The sequence below is a fragment of the Pelodiscus sinensis genome, chromosome 6, assembly GCF_049634645.1.
Source record: "Pelodiscus sinensis isolate JC-2024 chromosome 6, ASM4963464v1, whole genome shotgun sequence".
NCBI lineage: Eukaryota > Metazoa > Chordata > Testudines > Trionychidae > Pelodiscus > Pelodiscus sinensis.
In genome coordinates this window covers 1,953,374-1,977,797 of record NC_134716.1, presented here as the reverse complement: position 1 = coordinate 1,977,797, position 24,424 = coordinate 1,953,374, and the positions used below count along the sequence as shown (strand labels likewise).

General features: G+C 45.9%; 1 protein-coding gene across 8 annotated transcripts in view; it reads left to right on the top strand.

Annotated features, from left to right (window-relative positions):
• The window catches only part of GNE (glucosamine (UDP-N-acetyl)-2-epimerase/N-acetylmannosamine kinase), a 68,932-nt gene that overhangs the window by 20,901 nt on the left and 23,607 nt on the right, over positions 1-24,424 (top strand). For 5 of the 8 annotated variants that reach the window (XM_075931269.1, XM_075931268.1, XM_075931264.1 and 2 more), the window contains exons 2-7: positions 13,148-13,350; positions 18,417-18,868; positions 20,437-20,589; positions 22,452-22,664; positions 23,513-23,600; positions 24,161-24,371. In XM_075931269.1, coding sequence (XP_075787384.1) covers positions 13,148-13,350; positions 18,417-18,868; positions 20,437-20,589; positions 22,452-22,664; positions 23,513-23,600; positions 24,161-24,371 — 1,320 coding nt within the window. Of the gene's footprint in view, positions 1-1,823; positions 1,985-8,762; positions 8,877-10,486; positions 10,854-13,147; positions 13,351-18,416; positions 18,869-20,436; positions 20,590-22,451; positions 22,665-23,512; positions 23,601-24,160; positions 24,372-24,424 lie in introns of those variants that run through there. The other 3 variants (XM_075931266.1, XM_006135133.3, XM_075931267.1) reach the window with 3 other exon arrangements.

The following is a 24,424-nucleotide window of genomic DNA, read 5'->3' as shown; positions in this document are numbered from 1 at the left end:
CTGGCTACCTCGACAGCATTCCTCCATAAAGTACCCCTAAGAGACACCCGTGCAGTTGCCACGTGGTCCTCTGACCACATGTTTGCAAAGCAGCACGCACTTATGCAGGGACTTTTTTTTCTACCCTGAAACTGGCTAAGGCAGTTCTTTCCACCGCTTTTCTGTCAGATCCAAAGTCCCTACCTCCCTAAAGGGAAATTGCTTTGTAGTCACTTAATGTGGAGCACCCATGGGGACATCTCTCTCTCGCAAAGAGGTTACTTACCTCAATAGTAACTGACGTTCTTCGAGATGAGTGCCCCATGGGTGCTCCACAACCCTCCCTTTCTCCCCCCTACTTTGGGATCCTGGCCTTCTCAAGCTATCGATTTAGGGTAGAGAAGGAACTGGGGGGCGGGGGGAAGGCTCACACATGTGCAATGCCTGCAGCCTAACCGCACACAGCTGCTGGTGTGCGCGGCCCCAGGGACACTGCTACGAAATCTCCCCTCTGAGGCTCGGCGGCAGTGCACCGACCTAATGTGGAGCACCCATGGAGACATTAATCTCGAAGAACCTCAGTTACTATTGAGGTAAGTAACCTCCTCTTATTCAGCCTGGAAACTGACAACTATTTGGGGCGCTATTTAGTCTGTACATTTTGCCAATTCAATAGCCATGTGAAATTAGAATAAGGTATCCATAATTATTATTAACAGCCTTACAATTCCAGCCCCTTCCTACACTGAGATCTTTAATACAGTTCCTGTTCTTTTACCTGAGAAAGGTAAGACAGGACTATGCAGTATTAGAACCTCTGGAGTAGAGTCACGCTGGATACCTCTAGAATGGTTCATAACTGTCGTGTTTGTAACTGTGAACAAAAGTAAACATTGTGGTTATTTTCAAAAGTTTACAAGTAAGCATTGACTTAATACGGCTTTGTGACTTTACTACGCAGAAGAAAAATGGCACTTTTAGCTACCTTCATTTAAATATTACAAATACAAAAACAGTTTATTTACCATGACAAATCTTTTTTTTTTCCCAAAACTGTCTTTTTTTAGTAGTTTATGTACTGTACTGTATTTGATTTTGGCTCTGCCGCTGCCTGCTTGCATACTTCCAATTCCACACAAAGTGTTCATTGTAGTAAAATGAGGCCCTGAAACATAAGCCGGTGTGTCACAGGACGGGTGTGAGGCCTGAAGCCAGGGCACAGTGGTCAAGACTTTGCTCATCCAAAGCAAAGTGATGCTGTGAGCTAGAGATGGGCCCTGCTCACCCAACCTGGCACAACGTTAACAGTGTAAAACGTGAAATGGCACCTGGGGTCCCTGCTGCTGGCTGTGGGCCTGGGGTTCTGGCTGTCGACCCCGCAAGCTGGGGGCTCTGCTGTCAGCCCCGTGCCCTGGCTGCTGCATGCCAGAGCTTTGCTCCCGGCCTCACTTGGGGAGCGGGACGGGGGGAGACTGTAATGCGGAAATGAAAGCACCCCCCACTCTTAATTCCCACGCCGCTGCGCTGGCTGGATCCGCCTCTCCCCACAGGGAGGATTTCTCTCAGCCCTGAGGCTTGCTGGGCCTGGGAGAGGAACCGGGGTGCAGGCTGCTGGTGCTGCGACCTCCCAGCCCCATGGCAGGGCCTGGGCAGCTGGGAGCCAGGACTCCAGCAGCCAAGGGGTGTGTGTGTGTGTGGGGGGGTGTGTGACCACTGCCCCCCCCGGCAGAGAGATGGGGGGTGCCCCCCTGGACTGGGCAGTGGCTGAAGGGCGGGCAGGGGGAGGAGCTAGGAAGAGTTCTCCCCTCCCCTCCCGCAGTGAAAGGAGGGGTCGCGTGCCTAGCGGGGGTGGGCGGAGCCAAGCGCCTTCTCGCGCGCGGGGGGGGGCTGTGCTCGCTGACGAGCCGATTCCCCCCCGCGCGGGTCGATGGTTCGGCGCTAGCTGCGCGCGTGGCCCGAGCCGGTGCCCAGCGCATCCATCGCGGCCGGAGCGGAGCCGGCGGAGGTGAGGCGCGCGCGCGCGCAGGCGGGAGGGGCTGGGCTCGTTCCCGCTCGCGCCGCGGGGCTCTGACACCCCCTCCCACTGCGCCTCATGCCGCGGGGGGGGGGGGGCGGACACGTAGCTCGGGGGAGGTGCCCGGGGAATGACCCCGCCCCGCGTGGGATGGGGGAGGGGCTTAGCCCGCCCCTGCGCGGGGTGTGCGAGGAATGAGCCCCGCACGGGGAGGGGGGGTAACGGTGTCGTCCCCCAGCGTGCGGGGGGGGGGGGAAGAGCAGAGGCTGCTGCTCTCGCGCCCCGCCTCAGGCCGGCGGTTCCACTTCCAGGCCCCGCGGGCGCGCGTGCAGCGGGCACGAAACGAGCCCGGGGGGGCGGGGCAGCGGCGCCCGGGCCACGCGACTGCAGCGCGCGCCCAGCTGCGGCCGTTGAGCGTTCCGAGGGCATCTCCCCCCTCAGCCCCCCGCCCCCGCCGGAAAGAGACGCGCTTCCTTGTGCCCCGCCCCCCCGAGGGGCTTTCCCCTCATGGGTGCTGCGCCGCCCCCTGCAGTGCGAAGCGAGGGGAGAGCAGCCCTGCCCGCGCTAGGCTGAAGGGACCCTCCCGCTCCTTGCCTGCGGCTCCCGTCTGGCCGTGCGCCTCAGCTGCCCCTGCGACGGGTCCGCCCGAGGGCCTGTGCGCACAGACAAGCCGGACACGGGACACGGGGGGGGGGGGTCACTTCCTAGAACTGCACCAACAGCCGCCCCCAGGAAGGTTTGTACCGATGGGAGGATGTGGGGTAAGAGAATCGCACTCCTGACTGAAAGAGACACGGGCTTAAAAAACCAACCACAGCCTGTTCTGACCAGTCCTAATGGTGTTTCATTGGTGAATCCAAACATGGGACTCGCCTTGCACTCAAAACTAAACATAATGCCACGCTGGGGTTTTGAAACTTACTAACGCTGAATATAACCCAAACAAAGGACAGGACTATGTAGCACTTCAAAGACTAACAAGATGGTTTATTAGACGATGAACTTTCGTGGGCCAGACCCACTTCCTCAGATCCTCACTTCCTTAGGAACCTTTTTGATCTGAGGAAGTGGGTCTGGCCCAGGGAAAGCTCATCATCTAAGAAACCATCTTGTTAGTCTTTAAAGTGCTACATAGTTTTTTGTTTCAGCTACACCAGACTAACACGGCTACATTTCTATCACTATTAAATATAACCCAAACACTCTTCTATAGTATGAATTACATACATTTCTAGCCAACTCAGCACGGGTGTCATATAAATCTGTCTTTCATCTCCACTGACACTTTATAAACTATTTTTAAGGGACCATTGTTATAGCAGGAAGTAAATAAGATGAAAATGCATTGCTATGCAGATGTTCAATCTGTCTACTTATTTTTCAACAGCTCTGTAATTATTGTGTGTATCAAGAGATGATTTGATTTCTGACATTCTCAGGCTAAATTATTTTCTCATTTGGACGGGTGACTTTATCTGGTTCCTCCCAGTTGAATGGCCTTAGGAACTTAACATTTGAGCTTTTTGCAGAAGGGCCTGGAAAGACGGAATACTTAACTGAAGCAATACTAAACAGGGCTAGGAGTAGAAAGCACCATCAGCATCTGCAAGACCAAGTCCTAAGTGAATGAAAGTGATGAAAATGAATGTATAATGAATCACCAAATGTTCTTTGTTCCCTTATTTTGTTGACTAGTTGAGTTTGTAAAATGGCAACTCATTACAGTTTTGCTATTAAATATTTGTGAAGAGGTTGAGAGTAGGGATGTAAGCGACTAATCAACTAGTCCAGTGTTTCTCAACCAGTGGTATGAGTACCCTCAGGTACTCAAGAGAAGTCTGGGAGGGTATGTCAACACAATTGAAATTTGGCGAAAACTGAATTTTTGTTTTAAGTTTTACAGCGCTTTATTTTTGTACTTTTTACACCCAAAAATTCCATCACCCACCCGGGTAGGATTAAATTGTGTAAACAAATGTGTTGCAATGGTAGAAAAAAAAATTGTAATTTTTTTTTTGAGAGAGAAAAAGGGGTACTTTATTTTAAAAAAAAAGTGGAGAAACACTGAACTAGTCGACTGTCCAATAAGCAAAAGCTTATCGGACAGTTGACACGCTAGCTGGCTAGTTGCTCCCCCATCCTGCCCACACTGCCTCTATCACCAAGATGCAGCAAGAGAGTTAAGAAGAGGCAGTGCTGGGGGGAGCCAGCTTAAAAGCCGGTTCCCTCGAGCTTTGTAGGAAGGGGCAGGGGTGCAGCAGCGGCGTTCCAACTGTGAAATGTACGAGAGTCCCCACAGGTGCTCTTGTACGTTTCAAAGCTGAAGCGCCACAAAGGCTACGTCTACACTGGCCCCTTTTCCGAAAGGGGCATGCTAATTTTAAACTTCAGAATAGGGAAATCCGCGGGGGATTTAAATAAAGATGTCCGCCGCTTTTTTCCGGCTTGTAGATAAGCCGGAAAAAAGTGTCTAGACTGGCCCGATCCTCCGGAATAAAGCCCTATTCCGGAGGATCTCTTATTCCTACTTTGAAGTAGGATTTCCCTATTCTGAAGTTTGAAGTTTAGCATGCCCCTTTTGGAAAAGGGGCCAGTGTAGACGTAGCCAAAGAGTTGGGGCTCTTGTACATTTCAAAGTGGAAGCACCTGCATGGAGTCCAGGGTCAGTGGGGGACTCCTCACTGGCCCTGGGCTCCCCACAGCATTTCAGTCTTTGAAATGTAGTAGTCCTTATCGATTAATCGAATAGTCAACAGAAATCCCATTGACTATTCAATTAATTAATAGAAATTTAACATCCCAAGTTGGGAGATGCTGCTTTTTTCTTATACCAAATAGCGTGAAACAATATCTAACCATTACAAACTGCTCGATTCCTCTCAGTGGAGCAGCATTTCATCAGAAACCTAATGATGATTTAGTATTGGATCTACTTCATTGCTGATCACTTTTGCATAAAGATCTTGTTGATGTGTTTATCACAATCTAAGACAGCCTCCTTCAATTCTGTGGTTGCTAAAATACCCTGCTATTTCTTCTTCATTTTCTCTTGACACTTCTATGATGCAGTTATGTATTGTCAATAGAAATATCTGCAGCACATTTAAACTGTGGGGAAAGCAAAAATTAAAGTGAATTAAGTATCATGATTTATAAAAGGGACTAAAGGTCAGGGCCATAGCAAGGGTGAGGCGAGTGAGGTACTTCCCCCTCAGCTATACATCCGAGGTCACAAAAAAGACAGCTACTACGCTGTCTTCACTCGTGCCTCACACCACGTCAGCACCCCTGCCCATGCCGAGAATGGTCTTGCCTAAGGCGCCAAATTAGCTAGTTACGATGCTGTTAAAGGTTGAACCTATTTTGTCCAGGACTCCATGGTCCGGAAACATCTGTGGTACAGTAGGGGTCCACGGATGTTGCTGGGCTAGAGAGGTTGCCAGAGGCTGGGCACAGTTGGTCTGGCAAGGCAAGCTGGCAGCCCGCAGGGAGCCCAGCCAGCAGCCCAGCAGCTGCAGGGCCAGTGGCCTGGAACGGAGCCCCAACCAATGGAGCTCATACCATGGCGGCCAACAGGGCCAGTGACCATGTGCAGGGTTCAGCCTGGGGAGCCCTGTAGTGGGGTCTGGAAGCCTGGGTCGCAACCCCGCCAGTGTGCCAGGGCAGTGGAGCTTGGGAGGCAGTCTGGGGATAGAAGGTGAGCCCTGGAAGCCTGACCTCCCCATATCCAGCAAACTCCCTTGTTTGGGACCACTCAGGTTCTGAGATTGTTGGACCAGGGAGGTCCAGCCTGTACTTTGCTGTGTCTATTTGTATTTCCTTCCAGTTTTAAAAAGGGGGAATATTTAATAATGGAGTTTCACAAACTTTCCACTCAGCTGCAGAACTTAAGTTCAGTTTGCTACATGTTCAGTGGCCTTTTGGAAGACTAGACAATACTTGTGTGATGAGAGGAGAGAACTAGAGGGCATAGAGAGGCTGAAGAAGGGTTAAGACTGAGGCCATGAAATAGGAGGGGAAGGGGACTCTGGAACAAGGGAATGGACTAGGGAGAAATCTTATGTTGGTGATGAGCAGGGCTCAACAAATACACTCACCCGTGGAGAGTAGATTTTACCAGCTGGCGAGTGCAGGGGCGGAATGGCCCGGTGGGCTGTTGTGACGGGCTTGCTGACGCCCGCACTACGGGCAGCGCGGCCCCATCTGATCTGCCAGCCGGTGGAGGAGCAGAGCGCCGTTGGGAAGGGGGAAGTACAGTGATTCTTGCCACCGGGCTGCCTACATGCTGCTCTGGCATGAGGAGGCGGGGCGCGAGCCAGAGGGTGGGATGCCGGCAGACGCCAGGACTCTGGCGTGACTAGGCCCACCGATTTTTAAAGGGCCACAGCAGCTCGGCTCTGGCCGTGTGTCCCTGGGAGCTGGCTGTGGCGCATGGCATGGCCAGGCCCCACCCCGCCCGCTCCAGTCCTACCACGGCCCCAGCCCCCTCACCAGCGAGAGACCGTTCCCTGTCGACCACCCTGCTCGCTGCGCCCACCCCGTGCCCCTTTGTCTCTACGCTGCCTGTTCCCCACGCCACCCCTACGCCCCGCACCCTGCTCCCCTGCACCCTGGATCCCCTGCTCTCCCTCTTCTCTGCGACTCTCTGGCTCTGCGCCACCCTTGCACCCCGCACCCTGCTACCCCCGATCCCTGCCCCCCCAGCTCTGTGCTGCCCGTTCCCTGCACTGACCCTAGACTCCGATCCCTCTGCCCCTCCTGTTCCCCGTGTCCCATTCCCCATGCCTCCACCGCACCCCACACCCTGCTCCCCCTGATCCCTGTGGCTCTGTGCCTCCCGTTCCCCGCGCCACCCCTGTACCACTCCACTGTTCCCTGTACCCCTCTGGCTCTGTGCTGTCCCTGCACCCTGCTCCCCCTGTGGGTTGGGAGTGAGGGGTGCTAGTCAATAGAGAGGGGCTGGACAGGGCAGAGAAAAGGCTGCTGTGACCCAGCAGTGAGTGAAAGGGGGAGTTCACTTGAAGCGCCTTTGCCTTTATGGAAAAAAATGAATGAAAATGCTATTTGCTATTTATAGGGCTAAAATGCCAGGACAAAAACGAAAACAAAAAAAAAACCCTTTGCAAAATGCAGATGTGTAAAAGACAACAAAAAAAGGGGGGAGCCAAAAAATGTTTTGCTTGGGGCACCAAAAAACCTAGAGCTGTCCCTGGAGAAGGGGCTGGGCTGTGGGGAGGGGAGGGCAAAAATATGGGGAAGGGGCTTGTGCTGAGGGGACGGGAGGGGAAGGGAGGGGGGGAGGAGGTCAGGAGAAGAAGAAGAAAGGGGAAGGCACCAAGGGACAGGGGTGCAGGAGAGACAAATCCCAGGGGGCCAAGTGCAGACAATGAGGAAAAGGGCAGGAGGGGAGGTGTCAGTGGGAGGGGGGAACAGGGTGATGCTGGGAGAGGAGAGGGTAAGAGCACTGGGGGCTAGAGAGGAGAGGCGGAGGTGCTGGGAGAAAGCTTGAAAGAAGGGGTGGGCATGAGGAAGGTGGGGATGGAGCAAGTCATGTGTGAGGGCATGGGCATGAGGGGAACGGGGTGAGGGGGTGGGTATCAGGGAAAAAGAGGGCAAAGGGGGCAGGGGCAGTGAGGGAAGGGGGAGGCACCAAGAGAGTGCAGGTGTCAGGGGATTCTGGGGGTGAAGCAGAAGGGCAGACACCTGCAGGGGAGGGACCAGCACCAGAGGAGAGAGGCAGGGCAGGTGTGTAGAGGGAGGTGTTAGGAGAGGGGATGAGGAGGGGTAGCTCACATGATCAGAGTGGGGCTACTGGAGAAGTGGGCACAGGGGGGAGAGAGGGGCTGGTGGAGGGGGTCAGGTCTCAGGAAGGCTGAGGGCAGTGAGAAGGGCAGGAGTCAGGACAGCAGAGGAGGGTGAGGGGTTGGGGGGCAGCAGGCACCAGGGGAGCTGATGGAGCAAGGGGAGGAGACATGGCAGCAGAGGGAAAAGGTAGAGGTTTAAGATATTTATTAATAACTTGGGTGATATTTATTAATAACTTATTAGTAATTATTGTTCTTATTCTTATTAGGAATTTATGCCATTAAAAACACTTTTTTGGGGAGGGGAGGGTGGCGAGTCCCTTTTTTGTCTGGCGAGTAAGGTTTTCCATATTTTGTCGAGCCCTGGTGATGAGTGTTCTTAGTTGCTGTAGCAGGATTACTAAACTCATCAGCTGTAGAAGGTAGAATTAATGTCCAGCTGAGAAGATAATAGGCTACTGCTGCTTTAGGAATGGTGGAAATGTCTGTAACTGTAAATGGCCATTTTAGTATTGCTTTGCCTGCTCAAAACTTGGGGCAAACTTTCCCATCCCCTCCACTTGGGCTCATCCAATTTACCCTGGAATCCTGCCATTATCAGCTTTTTCAGAGTATAGCTCCAGCAGTAAACTCAGTATTAGCATCCGTTGTAGAGAGGTAAGCACGGGGCCGGGAGTACCAGATGCCAGTTAAGACATTAAAGGCAAAGGCAAGCCATTGTAATGTAATGTAATTTGTCCTGCAGAGTTCTGGAGGCTACCCCCTTATTTGTTTAAGTATTATGCTGTTTTAGCTGAGGAGTTAGAAACCAGTTTGTGCAGTGATTCAAGAGTTAAACATGATTTACTGTTTCTTTTCTTTTTTATTTTAAGAGAGGGTGGTTTGCTATTAGTCAGTGGTAGGTAGCACTGCTTCTTAAAGGTTAATATTTAATCCTCTTTTACATTCCCTGCAGTTTGTATCGAGGAGGCGAAAGGTGGGTGGTATTAGCCAATGAAAGAAAGGATAGCTTTTTATATATATATTAATATTTAATTCTTTCTTACTTTCACTGCAGTTTGCATAAAGGAAAGTGAAAGGTAAGGTTCTAATTGTATACAAGAGAAAATAGATTTGTCATGCTGGAAACATTAATTTCATGGTTAGCAGAGCTTCTGTTTTGAGGTTCAGTTAATCAGATCAGTCTCATACCCAATAACTAGTTTGAACTCTTGAGTTTACAAAGCGCTGAAGTGCCTAAAGGAAACCAGTTCCTGACTGATAGTATCTTGGACCCTGTGTAGCCTACATGTCGTGTGGTTTTTCAGAGGGAATGGGTGCAATTGCTCTACAAAATCTCAGTTTGAGAAATGTTTTTGAGCTTCCCTGTTGTGTTTTGCTTTAGCTTAAAGGGATTGATTTAAAAAGAAATCCTAGATTTTTGTAGCCTGGTGTGTTTAAGCTTTTTCCATTACCCTTTTAATAAAAGGAACTGATTAGATTGCCAAGTAAATAATATAATGTCCCATAGACTAGAGGGAGGGGTGGTCAGTCTGGGAGAAGGGCTGTTGCTTGTGCCCAGAGAGCAGACATATTCAGTTAGGCAGAAGCAAAATGCAGGACAATGTAGCACTTTAAAGACTAACAAGATGGTTTATTAGATGATGAGCTTTCGTGGGCCAGACCCACTTCCTCAGATCAAAAAGTGGTCTCTCAAAGTTAGCATGAACCTCTGGTGTTGTGAGATTAAAGGCTCAGTCCTGCCCAGGAACTCATGGTTTGGCTCTTGAAAGGGCCGTTCCTAGGGGTAATAGGTATGAGACAAACCATAGTAACCCTAAATGTTGCTTGTAAGAACAGTAACTTCAGAAGCTTCTGAACAGAGGAGTGGCTTTTAAATTGCCAGGTTTGCTTTTAAAATACAGCAAACGTTATTCCACTGAATTGCATGACAGTTGATTTAAATAATCTTTTGTCTGATTGATTTCCAAAGGTGATCTAAAAATATCTGATCCAAAAAGAGAATGTATTCAGACTCTTGCTGGGTTACGTTACTGTACCCTTGATGCATTTTGAGTTGTAAAGTGGTGTGCATTGGTAGTAGACTACGTGACCACATTTAGGGTATGTCTACACTACCACCCTAGTTCGACCTAGGGTGGCTAATATAGGGAACCGGAGTTGCAAATGAAGCCCGGGATTTGAATTTCCCGGGCTTCATTTGCATATTGCCCGGCGCCGCCATTTTTAAACGTCCGCTAGTTCGGACTCCGTGCCCGCGGCTACACGCGGCAAGAACTAGGTAGTTCGGTGGAACGAGGTGTACCGGTAGTACGGAATAGGAAGCCTAATCCGAACTACCTAGTTCTTGCCGCATGTAGCCGCGGGCACGGAGTCCGAACTAGCGGACATTTAAAAATGGCGGCGCCCGGCAATATGCAAATGAAGCCCGGGAAATTCAAATCCCGGGCTTCATTTGCAACTCCGGTTGCCTACATTAACCACCCTAGTTCGAACTAGGGTGGTAGTGTAGACATACTGTTTGAGAGCCTCTGCTGCTATTACTGAAAGGTAAAGGCTTCATTCAGAATTTTAAGAAATGAATTGTCAGGGTTGGGTCACCTCAGGACTCAAGTTAACAGAAGTGGGATTTGCTACGGAGCAATGAGGAAAAGAGGTCTGGAATGCCTCGGGAAGGGCTGTATCCGTCTCATAATTGAAGGAAGTATTACCTAATATGTTACTATGAAGCCATAAAAGTGGAGTCACTTTCATAGGAGGATATACCTTTCTTGTTCAAGAATTCATTAACAGGAGACTGAAACAGTGTAAAGTCTCTGGGGAGGGGGGAGGATATTTACTGTGCAGTGTGTACACTGTGAAACTCAGGACACAGATCACTGTTGTGATGTAATGTAAATAGGATGAACTTTGCAATGTTTGTTCTGCAGCTCACCTGCCTGGAATTGATAAGTGACCTTTTCAAAGAGAGACTAAGGGTGCATTGATGGGGGCAGAAAATATTCAGGGCCTGATTCCACATCCCTTTAACTCCACATTAACTTTTCAGAGCCTTGGTAAGCATTTAATTTAAATGTACATGCCTATCACATGTTGATGCCTTTAAAGCACTCATGACTTAGGCACATGCACATTTCTTGTGGTCGCTTTCTACTTTCGTGACTTCTATCATTGTGCCTTCATTTTTCTCCTCCTCTGTGATTCACCTTTGCAACAAATTGTGAGTTGGCATCTTTCTTAGCCCCTGTTCTACAGTCATTCACTTAAGGTTTCCAGTCTCAGGACTGCTCAGCCTTTACCTCTCCCCAGTCCGCAGAGATCACTCCTGTTTCCTTTATATTCAAATTGGGGTAACAAGAGTCTTCAGTGGATTTGACTAACACACTGAACTTTCCCCCAGCAGGCCCAGCACCTGTAAAAGGGTGAGGGATCTTACAAACTTGTGTAGGAGCCTGGAAACTCTCAGATTTCCCTTGCCAAGTTTTCTGTGCTTGGGTTTCTCATGGAATGAGAAGGATGTTCAGTCCCCAAACCTAACAGAGCCCCAAGATCTGACTTATACACTGTCTTTGGAGCCTTCATCCCTCTCCTGTTCACTCCTTCTGTGGAGACTGCAGAGCTCCAATGGAGAACAAAAGGGAAATACTTGTCACCTTTTGCTCACTCTCCTAAATCTTTGAAAACCCTGTATGGAGATCAAGTTCTGCAGACTCCCATAGGATGGGGAGTAAGAGTTTCTTTGCCCCTGTCCAGAAGTTCACTGTTTTCATCCCCTTTGCTAAAAATGGATGATCCTAGGCCTGAGTGTTCTAGTATCAAATTTTCTGGAATCTTTCTGAGGCTATTTCTGTATTGCAGTTTAAAATGTGAGCAAGAATAATACTTAGAAGATTTCGGATATTTGAAGATCTCTGAACTGAACTACAATAAGTGGTCTGATACTTAACTGATCTTTTTCTGCTTTGAAGGAGAGGTTCAGTATCGGAAAATTAGTGGTACAAAAACTTGTTTTGTGAAGCTTGTCATTTAAACTCATAAAATACTTCATTGAAATGCTATACCAATATAAGGAATAATCTGATAATTCTTTTTTTACTTTGTCTTGTTCATGAAGCTTGAACATCTGTTTAAAAAAATGGGTATAAAATAGGTTAATTACACACATCCTGTGTTTGCGTGTGTGTGTTAGAGGAAATAGGAGTAAACTGAGTATCTAATAGTAGCTGAAGATCGATAAGACTTATGATGTTTTAGAGCCTGATTCTGATGTGAATCTGGTTTTACACTGGTGCAATTGCATTGGGTGCAACAGAATTACTCCTAGCTTACATCAGTGCAAGTGAGATCACAATCAGCATCATATTTACACGTTTGATTTAGTGGCAAACAGCTACTCACTTCCATAATGTTTCCACGTTGCTGGTAAAGGAGTTGATGCCTAATACTCAGGAGCTACTTTGTCCTGGTGGTCATACAGTGTCTTTGAAAGGTAGCCCTGTGTATCTCCCAGTAGACCTCTTCATTATGGGATTTTAGGGTCTTGTGGTCATCCAGGAAGATAGTATTAATTTTATACTCAAAAGTATTTTGCAGGCTTTTCATTACAGTTGGATCTCACAATGTGTTTATATCATTCTCTCCATTTTAGTCAGGTAAATGAAGGCTTCAAATATATTAACCTAAATTTTTTCCCAGGTGTCCACAATTTTGGATGCCTCAAGTTTTGAATGCTCAACTTGAAACTTTTGGGGCCTAATATTCAACAGAATTGTGTGTCATGCTCCCATGTCAAGTCAGGAGAGCGCCACATACTTGAAAACCAGACTTCACATCACTCAACTTAAGCATTTGAAATTAGTGGATATATTTGAAAGTTTAGGCCTTTCCCAAGATTACACAGGAAGTCCGTGTCAGACATAGAAATAGAACCCAGGAGTCCTGAAATTCAGCTCCTTGCTTTGAACACCAAACAACCGTTTCCTTTGTGAAAGCATGCATGCACATATCAGGGATGCAAAATCCTGTTTAATTGGCTGCCTGCAGTGTGCCTGCACTGGGCCTACCACAGACAGGTAAGCCTCACCTGCAAAGTGTGCGGCTTACCGATTAACCATTCACATCTCTAGCACATGTGCACACATTCAATCAGAGATTATACCTGTAACTGAAAGCATGTTTTTTCCCCCAGAAAAGTACTGGTTCTCTTCATGGTAATCTTTTGATCAGTTTGCATATGTCTAAATTTCCACACTGGGGTAGCATAGAATTCTGCTGCATGTCTTTCATCACTTACATATGCAGTTTTATAGCTGTACAGAAAAATATGAATCCTTGCTTTCTGTTGTTTCAGGAACTGTATTTCAAGAATCTTTCAAAACAAAAACAAATCATGGAGAAGAATGGGAACAACCGGAAACTTCGGGTGTGTGTTGCTACCTGCAACCGAGCTGATTATTCAAAATTAGCTCCTATCATGTTTGGCATTAAGTCAGAACCACAGTTCTTCGAGCTTGATGTAGTGGTGCTTGGCTCCCATCTGATTGATGACTATGGGTAAGGTGGAAACTTGCATGTCTGCCATGTTCCTTGTCAAGTTGAGATCCGATATAAAGAATGGTATGTTAGTCATCTCTTAGTGAAGCAGGTTTGGATATTTGGACACTCATATGTTCAGCCAAGTATTGTTTCAGATCTGATTAATTAAATGGTGTTATCCATTAAAGGGGAACATGTCCTTGTTTGGTTGCTCATTCCTCTTTCAAATTATTATTGTGTAACAATACCAAACTTAGTACTTATTTAGCGCCTCCCTGAGTATCTGAATGCTTTGACCAGGCTTTTCAAAGGGGACTGAAAGTCACTAGGAATTGACCCAGCTCTCTCAGGTTACATCTACACTAGAGCACTTATAGCAATGTAGTTGTATCATTGCACTACTTGTGGTAGTGACATGCTAAGCCCGCAGGAGAGAGTTATCCCATTGGCTTAAGTCCTGCCTTCACTGGAGGTGGGAGAACTTCTCTTGCTGACATAGTGCTGTCCATGCTGACAGTGTAACTTATGTGGCTTATTCACACCCTTGAGTGATAGAATGTATACCAGAACAACCTGTTGTGTAGATAAGGTCATAGGCTTCTATGGAAATCCCAGCCGGAATAGACACAAATGAATTGTCTTCCTGGAAATGATTGCCCTTCTATACTCACCAGTCCTAAATCCCATTTTTTAAAGTAATTTAGACATCCTGGATGCTAAATTCCAGTGACTTTCAATTAGACATAGGCTTCCAGGTGCCTCAGTCACATTTGGAACAAAAAGGACTTTGGCTCCCAAAATGCAGGACAATGTAGCACTTTAAAGACTAACAAGATGGTTTATTAGATGATGAGCTTTCGTGGGCCAGACCCACTTGAACGGCCGTACTGGGTCAGACCAACGGTCCATCTAGCCCAGTATCCTGTCTGCCGACAGTGGCCAGCACCAGGTGCCCCAGAGGGGGTGGACTGAAGACAATGATCAAGCGATTTGTCTCCTGCCATCCCTCTCCAGCCACTGACAAACGGAGGCCAAGGACACCATTTTATCCCCTGGCTAATAGCCTTTTATGGACCTAACCTCCATGAAATTATCTAGCTTCTCTTTAAACTCTATTATAGTCCTAGCCTTCACAGCCTCCTCTGGCAAGGAGTTCCACAGGTTGACTACACGCTGCGTGAAGAAGAACTTTCTTTTATTAGTCTGTTAGAAATCAATTATATTGTCTGAGAGAGATAATTTTGCCAAAGAGCACACCTCTGTTTTCAGTGGGAATCCCGTGTTCTTGTATTCATCTTGTGGCAGGCAGGGTTAATCCTATACACTGGGCAGGTGACTCTTTGGTATCAATGGCGCTTGATAGCACACTTACACTTAGGATTATTTCTGGCCCCCTAGGATATATGGTTTGCACAACTGCTTAGGAAGGTTTCTTCCGAATAAAGACAAGCTTGTAGATGGAAATACTAAAAGCTAGGGTTGTTGAATGATTAATATGATTTTTTTTTTAAAAAAAAAGACAACAATCATAGTTATCACGCTGTTAATAACAGAATGCCAGTTTATTTTATTACAAATATTTTGGATGTTTCTCTATATTTTCAAACTTACTGATTTCAGTTACAACACAGAATACAAGTGCTCACTTTAAAGTACTATTTCTGGGTATAAATATTTGCACTGTAGAAAAAAATACACAAAAATGGCATTTTTCAATTCACCTCATACAAATACTGTAGTGAAATCTCTTTATCATGAAAGCGCAACGTACACACGTCAGTTTTTTTTTTACACAACTGCATTCAAAAATGAAAACAATGTAAAACTTTAAAGCCTGAGTAAAAGAGCCATATGACCGTTGAACACGTCTGGCACGATATATGCCTTGCAATACAGGCTACAGCAGTGCCATGGGAACCTGTTCTCACTTTCAGGGCACATTGTAAATAAAAAGCAGGCAGCATAACATCCTGTAAATGTAAACAAACGTGTTTTCTCAGAGATGTGCTGAACAAGACGGCAGACGGAGTGGATGAATTGAAAATACTATTTCTTTATTTTTTTTCTACATACTCCCAGGAATAGCAGTGGGCTTGTTTACACTCCCTTGGAAATCAGCAATGAGAGCCCTGCCTTTGATTTCTATGGGAGGAGTATTGAGCCTGCTGACTCTTGTGACTGATGCAGCAGCCAGTTAACAGCAGGCTGTGCCTGCAGAGTAAGTCTCTGATGGATTCCCCTTCATAGGGTCACCATTTCACACTTCTCAAGGGTGTAGAGGCACTTTGGGCATGGAGTTGTGAGAGAGACAGCAGCTGCCACCATTGCTGCTGCTGATTGCTAGGCACTAGTGAGCAAGTCATTCAGAGTCTGGTCCAAAGCTGGTGAATGAGGGTGCAGTGGGGAGCAGAGAGTAGGCGCACGCAGCCGGGAACATAATGCAGCTGAAACGATTAAAAGTGAGGAAATGTTTTGTTGGAATAGTATCAGCCTTGAACACATCCTGTGGGAGGTCACTGGCCAAGATTTCTCCTGCATGCAGTATAGTAAGAAGGGCTGGGGGTTGTAAGATTGGCTCCCTCTGTCCCTTCTCTGGGGCTCCACAGAAGAATGCTTTCTGCCTTTCCTAACTCTGAGGCTGAGCATGTGACTGTTGCTCTGCCCTCACGCTTGCCAGCCACGAGTTTTAACTTGCAACATGCAAGTGGATAAGTGGATTTGCCGAGTGTTAAATCTGACAAACTCCTCCCTGGAAGTTTACTCCGTTCCACTATGGAGAGAGGAATGGATCAGTTCTCTTAAGGAAAAGAATTAGAACCCTTTGAGCATCTCTCATTGTAGCCAGAGAGCCTGATGCATTTATAAGGTCAGGTATAATGAATATGGCATGTAAATGCATCATGATACACTGCGCATGAGCAGCTGTCTTTTTTCCTATTATCCTGCCTCTTGTCCTTCACCCCGGTTATAGATGACAAGTGTGTTTGTGACTCCAGCATATCAGAAATATGACAGCTTTCCATGGTGGGTGTAAGCTGCTATTAGTTCATGTCATCTCAGCAACATAAAATGAACCCTCCCTGTGTGGCATTGCTGTGTCTCTTGTAGCTGTCTTCATTTGTTCCTGGACTCAGAAAAGGAACAGTTAGTTTTAATATAATTCATCACCTACTCTAGAGGACTGAGGAGCTACTTGGCAGTAAATTGGAATTACTGTATTGACAGTAGTGGCTCTTCAGTTGCACAGCAGTGGGGGAAAAACAAGGGGAAAATGCAAACAGCTGTATAGCTGGCTGGGCAATATTTGGGGGAGGGGGAGGGTACTCCAAAAATTTGGTAAGTGGCTAAGGGCTGCACTCTTCCATGCTATTAATGGAGCAGGGTCAGGGTCTGGGATTGAGGTTGAGTGCAGAAAGGAGCTCAGAGTAGGGGATTGGGGTGCAGGAGTGGGTGTGAGGTCTGGGAGGGAGTTTGAGTGGAGGAGAGGGTTATGGCCTGGGACAAGGGATGGGTATGCAAGAGAGGGTGCAGGGTCTGGGAGGTGGTATGGGTGCAGGTGAGGATTCTGACCTGGAGGAGAGGTCTGGCTCTGGGAGGAAGTTGTGACTTGGGGCTGGGGATGAGGGTGCAGGAGCAGGGGGTTCAGAGGGCTGGGAGGGAGGGAGAGGATGGGGTGCCAGGTACAGGCTCTGGCTGAGAGGCATTTACCTTTGGTGGATCCTGGTCAGCGGCTCACAGGGCACCCTGTCTGCTGTGCCCTGCCCAGCTGTGTGGACCATGTGTGTCTCTTCACACCATGCTCCCCTTTGGGGGAGGGAGGCTTCTCATACTGCCCCCATCCCTAGCATAATCTCACAGTTTCCATTGCCGGAGTGGGAATGGGGGCTGCACACGGCCTTTCTCCCCACAGGGACATGTGGCGCGCAGAGAACAAATGGCTCCCAGAGCTGGCTGCTTTGAGTGGTGTGCGGGGGCGTGGCAGGCAGGGAGCCTGCCCAATACTCCCCTGGGCTGTGGGATGGTGGTGGGCTAGGTTCAGTGCTTTGGCAAGCCAGGTCCAGCCTGAGGGCTCTATTTTGCCCACCTCTGCCCTGGTGTGTGCATACAATACTCAGGTTTGCATCCTAGCTGATGCTTGGTAGCTCTCTGAAAGCCTTTCATGTGTAATTTAAACTACAGAGATATGATTGGGAAGTCTCCTAACTAAACTTACTTTCAAGCTCCCCCATTATCAGACTCTACTCTGTGGAAGAAGCTCAACATTTTTCTCTGCTGCTCAGCCTGTATAACAATTTGGTACAAGTATATTAGAAAAAAGACTTTGGCAGAGTTGTACTAACTAAATATCTGGTGGCGATTAAAATATGTTATGCAGTTTGAAATAAATAGCTTATGGTTAAGGAGTCTTTGCTTTTTCTGGGCCTATGGTATTACACAGGCTTTAAAATATGTGAAGTCTAGTAAGAATATTAAAAAATAGATTCCTAGAAGTCCCATATGCTTATAGCCTTTGTGTGACTCCTTTTCTCCCTTCATTCCCTTATTTAAACTTTGTTTTTATATGGCTATAGAGACACTATTTAAAAATATGGTTTCTTTGTGCTGAAAACCCAGCCTGAATTTGGATTACTTGTTTTTTATAATCTGCAAGGTGCTACTTTGATGGCAAGCTGTCAAAAGCAGGTCAGTGCTTTCAAACTAGGCTGCTGAAAGTTAGGGACCTAAATCAAAATGGCCTGGTTTTCAGAGGTGCTAAGCAGCCACAATTCTCACTTAAGTCAGCGGAAGCTATATATGCTCAAGTACATTGCAAATCAGGCCCATCAATTCAGATGCCCAAGCATAGCACCAAGTACTACCTTAGGCACCCTAGTTGGTAAATGTTGGTCTCAGTGAACAAGGATCATTACCAATTTGAAAGGTGTCTCCCACAAAGCGAGAGAATGTAGCTGCATCCTCAAAGTTAGTTCACAGGGAAACCGGTGATGAAATACTTCTGTGATGTATCTTACAACAGCAGAATCAGTGTGAAAGCAAGTGGCATTGCAGCTTGAGCATTTCTTTTCTTTCACTTCTCTCTCCAGTAATACCTACCGTATGATCGAACAAGATGACTTTGACATTCACACGAGGTTGCACACCATAGTGAGAGGTGAAGACGAGGCAGCCATGGTGGAGTCAGTAGGCCTCGCGTTAGTAAAGCTACCGGATGTCCTCAACCGTCTGAAACCTGACATAATGATTGTTCATGGGGACAGATTTGATGCTCTGGCACTGGCCACATCTGCAGCCTTGATGAATATTCGGATTCTTCATATTGAAGGCGGGGAAGTCAGTGGGACCATAGATGATTCAATCAGACATGCCATAACCAAACTGGCTCATTTCCATGTGTGTTGCACAAGAAGTGCAGAGCAGCATTTGATAGCTATGTGCGAGGATCATGATCGCATCCTGCTGGCTGGCTGTCCCTCATATGACAAGCTTCTCTCCTCCAAAAATAAAGACTACATGAGTATTATACGTATGTGGCTAGGTGTGTATTGCATTTTGTTCAAAGTTCATCTGATTTCTATAATAAGCTGACATGAGTTTTTGTTGGTGCTCCCATGAAGATGAGAGAGGATCTTAGCATGCTTTGACAAGTGAAATTCTGTCCTCCAGTTCCTACTACAGAAGTATATGCAGACCCAGTAAACACAGACATGAAGCTGAAAACCTTGGTATCATGGTCTTCAGTAGAATGCTGTTGCAGAATTGTTCCATGTCTTTTTCCCTTGCTCTTTTGAAAGAAAAATACCATGTGCTCTGCCTTTCACACTTAAGGAAAATGTGCATATTATTTTGAGAACAAAAGCTCTTGGTGATATTCCAAATGGAGGAAAAACAATGTCAAGCCTTCAGATCTTCTATCTCAATAGTCTGTTTCCAGGGTAAGGTTAATAAAAGGGCCAGTTAGTGTGTAGCCTGGAAGACCGAGAAATAGGGACACCAGCTTCACATATTATATTTAACAGAATTACATCCCATCAATATCCCATCACATTTTGACTGTCTTGGTTTCTTTAAGAAACTCCTTCATTTCTACAGTTTCCATTCTTCTATTTGTAACCAGGAGAAAGTAACCCTACGTGACAAAGTGTGGTCAGAAATTGTCTTTAGCATCTGACACTCTACTGCTGAGTCAAAAAGCAGGAGTCAAATTTGCTGAGCTCTTTGTTACAAAATAAATTGGAACTCAGAGCTATTCCTTTGATACACAGAGGTTCAGAATCTTGTTCATATTCTTTACAACCAGACATCTGGGAGCAGGTCTGACCTAATTTTCTTAGAGATTATGCATGGAGCTAATTTGCAGAAAATCAAGGGAATTTACATGATGTCTCCTACACAGTTCAATACAATTGCATGATGTATTTCAGAAATGTGTGTTTGCATGTCATCCATTTACTTTCAGATCATTCCATATAAATCAGCAAATCTTGTTGGTGTTTGACAGGAAAATTCTTCAGATCCTGTCAGTCAGGAGCTATGTTTTTTGATAGTTCAATAGTTTAATAAATTTTTATAAGCGAGTGAAGTATTTATAGTAGCTACTCTCTCATCCCTTAAGTAAATGGTGACAAATCTGTCCCTGGAGGTCCAGAAGACTGTCAGAAAACCTAAGTAGACTAATGGATTGAGAGGAATACATGGTCACAATGAAAATCTGTCAGCTCTGCCTGCTTTCTGTTGTATCACAGCCTAAAGGTCAAAATTCTGCTCTCATTTACAGTGGTATAAAGCTAGAATAATTGAATTGGCTTCACCTCAGCTTTATGCTTTTGTAACCAGGAGCCTCAGGCTGTGCTCAGCATACTCTTATAAAGTTTTAGGACCCAATACTGCAGTTGGCTCTGTGCTGGGGCCTTAGACAATAGCAGTAAACTTCAAATTCATCTTCTTCAGTTACTCCCTAGTGATCTCTTATGGTATTGGAACTCTTGCTACAAACCAGATTGGCTGTCTAAAACTTTATGGGGATTTTATTTCAATGGCTTCAGAATCATCCTCCTACCACCAGCCTACTAATAAAACAGTCTCTTTTGGGTTTCCTTTAAACAGGAGAAGATGTAAAACCAAGAGATTATATAGTTGCTCTTCAGCATCCTGTGACCACAGATATTAAACATTCCATCAAGATGTTTGAACTAACTCTGGATGCGCTCATGTCCTTTAACAAAAGGACGCTAGTTCTGTTCCCAAATATTGATGCAGGTGAGTAAAACAGGGTTTTCATAAGTGGTTTGGAGTGTTTTTTTTTTTTTAAAGACCGGGGAAGAATTACCCTCTAGATTTTCAGAACTCCCTGTGAAGTCACTTTACCCTCTGTCTCACTCAAGTTATGTCTCCACTGCAACACTATTTCAAAATAACTTGCGCTATTCCAAAATAGCTTAGTCCGTGTCTACACAGCAGGCAGTTATTTCAAAATAATGTCAACATGCTGTCAAACTGGAGGACTTCTTATTCCGACTCCTGTAACCCTCGTTGTACGAGGAATACGGGAAGTGGGAGGAAGAGTGCTCTATTTCGAAATCAGTGCTGTGTAGACACTCCCTATTTCAAAATAAGCTATTTCAAAATAAGATACGCATTTGGCGTAGCTTATTTTGAGTTAAGCCCTGTAGTGTAGGTGCACCCTCATAGACCTCTTAATCCATCTGCATCCATCCTTGTTCATTTCAGCCCTCCCATCTAGTTTCCTCTTCCTTCTCTGCATCTTCACTTGTGCTACCTCATCTACCCACATAGAGGTAGCTTAGGGTACGTTTACACAACAGCGTTATTTCAGAATGACTGACGTTATTTCTAAATAACAGTGTGTATCTGCAATACAAGCCTTTATTTCGAAATAAAGTCGAGCTGGAGGATTTTTTACTCTGACTCATGGTAACTCTCATTTCACAAGTGTCAACTCACAGGGGCAGGACCCAAGAGGGTTGTGGATTCGCTTCAAGACAGAGTTGATTAGGGATAATTGCTTTTAGTAATCTCACTACATCACTACTATTACAGGCTTAATACTGCCAGATGGTTACACAGCTACTGCAAAGTAATACGCCAATAAGCACAGGCAGTGCAATGCATAAAAGAGCAACAGGCACTTGGAAATGCTTACGTCCCTTCAGGTCTGAGGGGAGTCCCGTTCCGGTCACCTCACAGCAGGCCATAGTGGATGTGGCTCCAGTAGGGGGACCCAGGGCACCCTTTGAGGTCTAGGTTCCTGGTGAGACTCTCAGGGGGGTGGAACTCCCAGTGATGTTACACTTCAGCTGTTTTACTGAGTGTGCATGAGTTGACCCGGTGCCACTCTAAACGTTTCCATGGGACTGAGAACCGAGGTCATGTTATTTAACCTATACTCTCAGCTAGCAAGCATAGGGAATTGGGTCTGATGAAGGCTGTCTGATAAAGAATACCTGGTGTTTTCACCAGCAGGGCTCATGGCTGGCCTAGAGGAATACAAATTTAACCCCTGCACGCCTCCATATGGCTTTTTATATGACAACAAGGAGTAAGGGATGTTGAAGGAAGAGGCCAAAAGCCGAATTAAGCTATTTCAACTTAAGCTATACAATTGATGTAACTGAAGTTGCATAGCTTAATTTGACTTCAGCTCTGTTGTGTAGACATGCCTTTAGTGATGTCGCTATCCTCTTTGAACTCACTGGAACCGTGTGTTGATTGCAGGATCACCTTCACCCTTCAACATTCTGAGGAAGATAAAGGGAAAGTATTACAGTTTTGGGGGGACAGATAAGTTATTCTGCTCACCCGCTGGCTCTAAAATGTTTAAGTGTTTTCCCCATTGGATCTCAGACACTCAATTGTAACACTATGCTCATTGACACAGCTGGGAAGAGGCCTGTCTGAATAGGTGAGGTGGGTGAGCAAAGAGAGATTAGGAATTTGTACACAGAGCTGGTGGGGGCAGTCGTAAGAGTATCAGCCCTACTACTTTCACAGTGTGTCTGTTAGCCCCAGAGGCATAAAACTGTATACAGTTACCCTTCTGTAACCAGAGTGAAAATTCAACTGTTGTTTAGCATGTTCTCAAGTGTTGGCTTTTTCTATAGGAAGCAAAGAGATGGTTCGAGTGATGAGGAAGAAGGGCATTGAGCATCATCCCAATTTTCGAGCAGTGAAGCATGTTCCGTTTGAGCAGTTCATCCAGTTAGTGGCACATGCTGGCTGTGTGATTGGTAACAGCAGCTGTGGTGTTCGAGAAGTGGGAGCATTTGGCACCCCTGTCATCAATCTGGGGACCCGTCAGATAGGAAGAGAAACAGGTATGTGTTTGCTGCTAAGTTCTCTAAATGAACTTCCTGGGTGTCGGGCCCGGTTATGTGACACTGTCACTACAGAAGGTAAAGTCAGAGTTTAACAGGCTTGTCCATTTTATTTTTAATGGACATTATCAGAGGAGGGCAGTTTTGACCTACCTTAATTGCTTCATTGATCTGTGCCTTCTGTTTCAATGCTTTTTAGGGAAAGGGGTTTATCTATAGTCTAGTTAAAATAAATATATGTAGTGGCTACCACCAGCAAAAAATAAACCATGGTATGTGTTTTCTTTATGGGTGCAAGTACATGTGAGGCATAAAACTATCTGTTCTAGTATCATCATGCAATTTAAATATATATATACACACACATCACAACCAGGTATAAAAAGCAAATATGTAGTTTTTCTTCACAATCATACAGGTGCCTTAGGTATGATGTAAATATCAGTTTACTTTCCTGATCTCTGTGTTCTTATATATGGAATCACACTGTAGTTAATAAGAATTCTGTTCACTAAGTGCTTGAGAGGTAGGCTATTATACCATGACAGTTTTGCTCTTGACCTCAGTGGGAGCAGGACCTAACAGAGCAATGTTAGCATAGCATAACACCAGCATATAAGAGGATGATACATACAGAAGTAGGGGCACTATGTTGCACATAGGTTGTGTTCCTGTTGAGTAGGTGTTAGGCTTTAATCCTTTTTACCAGGACACAAAAGTAATTGCTTGTTCATTTCAAACTCTGTTCCCTGATCTCAGACCGCTTCTCCCCTCTCCCCCGCCGAACACACATTTTTTATCAAATAGCTGGCATGCACAAGAATCATATTGCATTTTTGATGATTTAGGTGAAAATGTTCTTCATGTGCGTGATGCTGATACACAGGACAAAATACTACAAGCTTTGCATCTCCAGTTTGGAAAACAGTATCCTTGGTAAGTACCTAGATCCACGCACTGCACTGCAGGGGACAAGAGAAGAGTCCCTTAGTTAAAATCAGAGTGGAAAATAGACTTCACTATATTTGTTCTAAGGTAACTCACCACTCTAGGAAGAAATAATCGCCTTGGATCTCTTACTACATAAAAAGGAAAGCAGTCTGTGAATCTCAGAATTATTGTACAATGTTGGGAGATTGCGCCAAAGCTTTGCTGTATGAGTGCCAATGACTTGATGTTTAGGGTTCAGTATGAGCATATAGAATTTTTTTAGAAAATGCTATAGCCTCATGGAACATGGTTAAATGAGAGCTGAGAGCAAAGAATGATGGTAATTCCACACTTCTGCTATCTGTAGCTGGACAGCCCTGAATCCACTCCAGAGCATTAAAGCATCTAACCCGTTCTGTGGCATTTACAGAGATTTTAAATGCATTATTGTCATGGCTGATAATGTGTTATAACCTTTGCGATGTGAAATATTGTGGCCTTTTTTATCCGTGCTTTACAGAATCACTATTTTATTTGCTCTAGAATGGTTGCTTTTTATGTTACAGCTCAAAAATATATGGGGATGGTAATGCTGTTCCAAGAATTCTGAAGTTCCTCAAATCTATTGACCTCAAAGAGCCACTACAGAAGAAGTTCTGCTTCCCTCCTGTAAAGGAGAGCATCTCACAAGATATTGACCATATTCTAGAAACCCAGAGTGCCTTGGCTGTGGATCTAGGCGGAACAAATCTCCGGGTAGCAATAGTCAGTATGAAGGTATGTATTAAGGCATGGGACAGTACTTGTCTGTAGCACCAGTGTATCCTATG